This window comes from Sinocyclocheilus rhinocerous, unplaced genomic scaffold (genome assembly GCF_001515625.1).
Source record: "Sinocyclocheilus rhinocerous isolate Xijiao unplaced genomic scaffold, SAMN03320098_v1.1 scaffold2000, whole genome shotgun sequence".
Lineage (NCBI taxonomy): Eukaryota > Metazoa > Chordata > Actinopteri > Cypriniformes > Cyprinidae > Sinocyclocheilus > Sinocyclocheilus rhinocerous.
The window spans coordinates 560,565-567,725 of NW_015630998.1; the positions used below are offsets into that span (position 1 = coordinate 560,565).

General features: G+C 36.7%; 1 protein-coding gene across 1 annotated transcript in view; it reads right to left on the reverse strand.

Moving 5' to 3' along the window:
• Nucleotides 1-7,161, reverse strand: part of cunh8orf34 (chromosome unknown C8orf34 homolog) — a 100,517-nt gene that overhangs the window by 22,309 nt on the left and 71,047 nt on the right. The window contains exon 10 of the mRNA XM_016553585.1: nucleotides 6,652-6,725. Coding sequence (XP_016409071.1) covers nucleotides 6,652-6,725 — 74 coding nt within the window. The remainder of the gene's footprint in view (nucleotides 1-6,651; nucleotides 6,726-7,161) is intronic.

Here is a 7,161-nt window from a genome sequence, read left to right on the forward strand (position 1 = left end):
TTTTTTTTTTTTTGGATCATCAGTCATCAAAGCTCTGTAAATATTGGTCACCGGTCATTTATGGAAAAAAGAGACAGCTCTTCTGTCCTCTGGTGCTACAATAGAGCGCATGGTATACGGAAATGAAGTCTAACAAAAAGGTTTATTAAATCTACTTGAGTTGGCAGCATGCAAACCCACATTATGAATGTTCATGGGCGCTGTGCCAAAATCAAAAGGGAAATGGACAATAACAAATGTATTATCTGATTAAACTCTAAACCTCTAAACCACAGAGCCCTGCAGCATGACATACTGTGTGCACCTGGATTATACATGAAGAAAACAACACAAACCCGCAGAACTCACAAAAACCACACGTAACCTGTTGAAATGACTTCATTCAAGATCACTTCTGAATAATTTGTTTATAACAAAGTCAAACATGTGAATCACATTGAAAAACATCCATCTAGGCAGTGAGCATCGTATATTTGCTATAACAGGCTTCAGGCAGGTGTGTGACATTTAAGAGTGTGTTGTTCTGCATCTTGCCTGACAATGTCTTTGTTCTAGAGGCCCACTGAATAATTTGTTAATGCTATCGCTATATTATGTTAGCTGGACAACATTTCAGAAATTTGTAACGAGTGAAAAACATGAACCAGATGGCTCGACGGAATATATGGGAGAGTCTGTCAGCTCCTCTTGCATATATCTTATAAATTGCCTGAATTATGAATTGCCTCAAATCTGAATTAAGGGGGAGCTGCAGGGTCCCAGACCCCCATAAGAGCTCAGGGACCCCATACAGAAGAAGAAATTGAGACCACCCCTGCTGTTTCACTCAAGAAAACAATAATACAATGCTATTTTCTTCTATTTGTCCAAATTTAAAGTGAATCAATTCTGACTGCATAATGTGGAGTTCTGAAAAGCATTTTACAGACAACTGACACAGGATCCTTATTATCACCTGTCAATAAAAGTAAAAATATAAGTAACTTATGGTTCTTCCTGAAGTAAGAGCAGATGTTATACAGTATAGATCACTACAACAGAAGATGCCAAGAGAATGAGCATCTCCATACTTACCTAATTAATGAAACATCATCCATTTCCTGCTAAAAGCTAAAGTAAATGTTTAAGAAAAGTACTTCAAATACTGATAGCAAGGATTGCAAAAAGTGCATTTGTGAGCAATTAATAACCAACCAATGCACTTTTTGTTGTTTAAGAATAAATATCTAGCTATAGTAATAGATAAGACAGGGGCCAAAAACAAAAGAGCACACAACATACTTCTGAAATGCTTTGTGAGAATCAGATTTGTGTGCAATTTGAGAAGTTTGCTTAATTTTTTCACTGATTTCATGTTCCAGGATGTCTAATCCAAAAAAAAAATTAAAATGTATACTTTAGTTTGGGGATTCTCACTATTAACTAACTACAACATTTGTCTCTAAAACTCCTAATTTGCTTCTTATTAATAGTTAGTAAAGTAGTTGTTAAGTTTAGGTATGGGGTAGGATTAAGGGATCTAAAATACAGTAATGCAGAATAAGCCATTAATATGTGCTTTATAAGTACCAATAAACAGCCAATGTTACTAGTATGTATGCTAAAAAGCAACTACTTTATAGTGAGAACAGGTCCTTAATCAAAAGAGTTGCACATGTTGGACTTAATGAGGCCTGTAGTTGCTTGTCATTTTTGCATATTTTGCATAATTTGTGCAGTTGGGTCCAATAGTCTGATGACCTCTAATAAAAATACTTCTGTTTAGCTTTTTAAGTGAAAAAAAAGTGAAAATGATGTTTCTTTGTTTCAATTTTTTCTTTAAAAGGATAAAATGTGTTTATTTTCAGGTTTAAATTAGACTTTGAATCTCAGATTTTCGATGTGGATTCAGACTTTAGGACCCCACTGTGTATTAGAGGTGTAATCAGACATGGAGGTAAATTCAGACTGCAGTAGAGGACTGAAACAACAAATCTTGAAATGTGGAATGGAGGATTTTTCTTCCTGCAATAATGTATAATGAAATAGACATCATCTGTGTCAAGAACAACAACATTTTTCCATGTTATAAATGAGCAGGCCTAATCAGAAAGATCAGGAAGGCCAATGCACAGCCGTGACCAAACTTTACCATTTTAGCTCACGCAGTCAAAGCAAGCTCTCCTCCTCAAGGCTGTTTTTTTTTATTTTTTAATATCACCCCAGTACTAAGACAATCAAGACCGGAAACCACATGAGAGAGACCCATTAACGTGCGATGGCTTATATTACGAAGCAGGCCAATATTAATAGAAAAGGTTGAAGCTGAAATATTTCTGATCTGCCCAGGTGGGAGGCTGTCACAACAAAAGTGAAGCCCATAGGGAAAAAAAAAAAACACATCCACATTTTCCAACTCTACAAAAACAAATCTTTCAGTAATACAGACATGGAGATAATTAGCATATACAGAAAAAAAATTGAATACTTCCTTCTCAGTCAGTTTAACAATGAAACATCCAGGCCAGGCTCAAGAGGTTCAATTAAATTATACCATCTGATTCTCATTTTATGAAAACAAAACTGATTATTTAATTTTTAAAAAAGCCTGATTAGAGAATTTCAGAATTATAGCTTAAATTGACCAGCAAATGGTAGTGTTACAAATCCTGTCCATGGACTTCCGTCCGATCGCCACCAGAGGTCACTCGTCCATCATATTGACTCTCTCACTACACAGACTGTTACACGTCACCACGGACTACGTTTCCCATTATCCATTGCACTGATTGCACACAGCTGTAACCAATCACACACACACTATATTATACTCACTCAGATCCTTCTTCTGGTAGCACATTACGGAGCCAGTTTTCTGCCCTAGTTTCTAGACCTTAGTTCCTAGTCATAGTCTTGTCTTGCCTGCTTTCCCGTGTTACCTGATTCTTGCCTGTTTATCTTGGATTAACCCTTTGCCTTTCTGTTTCGGACTGTGTTTGCACCTCGCTTGGACTATTGCTCGTGTTATTGGATTTCTTGTCAAGCCCTCTGGATAACGTTCGCTGTCGACAGTCTCACGCCTGTTTTGGATTACTCTTTTGTCTTGCCCTCAATATACCTGTTTGTCATTGTAAGAACGTTGCCTGTTTTATGACCAGGCCTTTAAATAAAAGCTTTGCAGATGGATCCGCACGTCTCACGTCTCATTCGCCCCGCAACAGATAAAATGAATAATTGGTTCAAAAATATTTTCTGACATTTTTCTGACTTCCTACTTTCTGCAGGGTAACTACTTAATAGTGAAATGTCAATTTGTCACATTAATTCACTGTTATTGACAATAATAATATAACACACACACACACACACACACACACTAAGGCAAAAAAAAAAATTGGTATTGTAATTATTTGAATGGCATACCATAATTATATTTTGTATTTTTTTACAAACTTAAAAATAAAATAAAATAAAATATACATTATATACAATTATAAAAACATTAAAAAATGTTTTAATAATTGTAATTATTTATATAAATAATATAAAATATATTTCTATTTAAATTAATTGGTCCATTTAATTTATGAATTTTGGTTTATTTTGTTTAACAGCAAATAAGTATTCAGTTCTATGGTATATTTAATGCTTCTTATAAGAATAAGTATATTAAAATGAAATGATATGATGTAATTTAATATTATACAATAAAATACATAAGTTAAATAAAGTTCATAATAATAATAAATAAAGGTCATAATATAAACAGATTATAAAAACCAGTAAGAAACAGTAAAAAACTAACAAAAAAAAAACAGCAGAATGCATGTAAAAGAATACAGGTTGTTCATAGGCCAACAAGCAAACTGAAGTCTCCCAAGATGCTCTATGCAACCTGGAGCCCATAAGCAGCTCTGTCCATCTTGATCATCATTTATGAGGCTAAAAACATGATTTACAGCCAGGAGGAGATCAGCACAGATACAGCGCCCATGACTATTGTTGTCCCAAGAAGTGACTCAGCTCATAAAAGTTTGTTTTCCATGCCATTCTGGGCGGCAAGACGAGAGAACCCCTAAGGACCAGTTAGTAATAAGCTATTAAGACAAATTGCATTTGCCTTTCAAATAGAGCCCAAAATAAGCAATTGACCAGAAAACAACCACATTAAGCTTTAAAAAGCAGCAGTAGGTGATCTGATCCTTTCACACACGTCGCTCCATGTGGGAAACATGAGCCGTCTCGCTCTTAGCTCACTGGCACGGTTTAATCTATAGACGATGGGGCCTCCTTTCACACTTTCTCTGTCTCTCTCTTTTCAGAAAGAGAGATAGGTCTTAAAAATGCAAGCCAAAGTAAAGAGCATGTTTCTGTGTGAATGAGAAAGCAGACGTAAGTGCGTGTGAGGCCCTATACGGTGTCCAGGCGGCATTGTTTACTCTGTGGTACGGTTTCTCAGGGTAGTCACAGCTCCTTGGGTGTCCCCACTGGGCGACGAAGAAGAAGCCTCACACGTCTGATGTTGCCACTCTGTCTGGAGCTCTCAGCCCATAAGATCCACACACGACTCCTAAAAGATTCCTAAAGAGATTTTTCCAACACTTTTCCTCTGTAATTACAGCTGCACTCTCTGTTCTGCTGCTGATAGAAAAATAACCACTTCATGATGGGTTATAGGGAGTTTGGGGTTGCTGTAGTGACAGAAACCTGTATACAGTTAAATTCCCATGAGATTTTGAGAGTCAGACTCTGAATGCAAGGAGTTGGGTTGTTCACATAGGTCTGAACGGGTTTTAATTGTTTTTCTATGGCTGCATTCCTAGATGACAAGAACACAGCCATCAGTCCAGTTGTAGAGTACTTTTTAAGTTTAACTCTTCACACAGTGAGCACAACAGCAGTCTATATGGGCTAAACCGCATACCATGTTTTAGTGAAATGAATGAAAATGAACATGAATTTTGGAATTTCTTAGAATTTGATTTCTCCCCCTATTGCTTTAATGTGTTTTCACTTGAGCTGGCATCCTTGTTTCTTTGTTTCAAATGTTTTTTAAATACTAAAATGTTTTTGGATTTAAATTAGACTTTGAATCCCAGATTTTCCCACCCCAAACCCCACTTCAATAATCAGATATGGAGGTAAATTCACACTGCAGATTAGAATCTGAAATGTGGAACAAAAGGATTTTTCTTCCTGCAATAATATATAATGAAATAAACATCATCTGTGTCAAGAACAACTGCATTTTTTCTATGTTATAAATGAGCCGTGCTAACAGGAAAGATCAGGAAGGCCAATGCACAGCCGTGACCAAACGTTACTGTTTTAGCATCTATACAAATGGGGACAATTTAGGAATATTATTGTACAGTAATGTAAACATGGATCATGTAACATACACTGCAGTGAATTCTAAACAGTTGAGAATTGCCCTTGTTTTTTAAATAACTTTTACAGAAGAAATACTGTATAATACTACCTATATTTTTAGTGTTTTCAGATCACTGTCTTATGAGTGACAAAGTGTGTTGGTTGGTTAGCAATATGTGATAGTGTAAGAAAGAATGAGTTGATTTAAGGCAAGTATGAAGTGGTAGTTTTAGTGCATTTTGGATGTGAAATGTATTGATATTCAAAGCTGAATTTGGTTAAGAGAACTGTTTGAATATTTTGAAAAAGTGACCTAAGTATTGAAAAATGTCTCCTAGTGATTGTAAAAATTGTAAATACCTGGGTTGTGCACCTGTCAGAACTGAATTGAGAATACCTTTTAAATTCCAATTCCAATTTGAAATCTCCAATTTGAATTTCAACTCAGGTTGCAAACAGGATACAGAATTGTAATACAAATTTAAATGTAAGAATACTTTTCTGGAAGAAATTAGCTAATTTTAATTAGAAAGTTGTTGGCTTATCAACAAAAAAGCCCTAGAGTTTAGACAGAACAATAGACAGAACAATAGTATGAAAGGTAGAATGACAGACAGATAGACTGAAAGATCAATATAACGACAGACAGACAGACAGACAGACAGAAACATAGGTAGATAGGTGGATGGATGGATGGATAGACAGAAAGAACGACATACAGACAGATGGATAGATGAACAGACACATAGACAGACTCGACCCTTGCGTTCTGTTCAGCTGTCTTTTAACTCGAGAACGTGTTTTGTGTGAACGGCTCCAGACTCCTGTTCTTGTGTTCTGTGTTGGAAGTCTGTTCTGGTCTCTGGTGGCTGTTGCTGACAGATTTGATGGAATGGGGGATTTCTACAACACCGGTGTCCTCATTGACCTCTCTCTCGAATGTAAACGAACACTTTTCCATCAACAACACGATACTCTGCGAGAAGGGCGCAAGTGTTGTGTGCTTTCTTACCAGGTACACAGCCAAGACTGTGTTCATCCAAACCCTGCACCTTTTTAATAGCTCTTTAATCAAACACAATGTACCTTTTTCACATGATAAGCTCTTATTCATGGTTTGGCTAGGTGAGCGTCCCCTCTAGCTTGACAAGTCACGCTGGGGCCGGTCCTCCCTGGAGAACGATGTAAGTGGTTTTAGCTGTCCCTCTGACAGCGTTCACAATGGAGATGATGCTGTAGATATTAATGACTTGGGGAAAGTGATATAATGAACAGTTTTGCTGGGTGAGGATCACCTACCGGCCCTGTCACCTGAGAGACCGTCTGCAGATCTTCTGCTGCTGTGAGGATTTCTGTCACCGCGGGTAATGGACCTGATCCAGAAGCAAAAAACAATAAAGCCTTTACCACACACACACTCACAATACGCTCCCACACTCGGCACCAAAGGGCCCCTCAAGAGACAATGGATAGATTAAATTTCCTCAGTAAGCGTGAGTGAATCTCGAACTAAAAGACTAATTTTTAACAGGCTGCCCCTTTCAGCAGATTCCATAACATGATACATAAATCTGCTCTTTCTGGATATGATATGTGATTTAAGGAGACAAGAGCAGGATGGGATGTCTATGGACCTACATGGGAGGTACTCTCGATGTGTGTCAAGAGGGGCCCACTAAAGTCCTTTACTGAGTTTCATTTTAAAAAGTAAATATAAATAAATAAATGAATAATATCAAAATAAATAAATGAACAAATAAATGAATGAATGAATGAATGAATAAAGTGAATTAAATTTTTAAAAAGTAT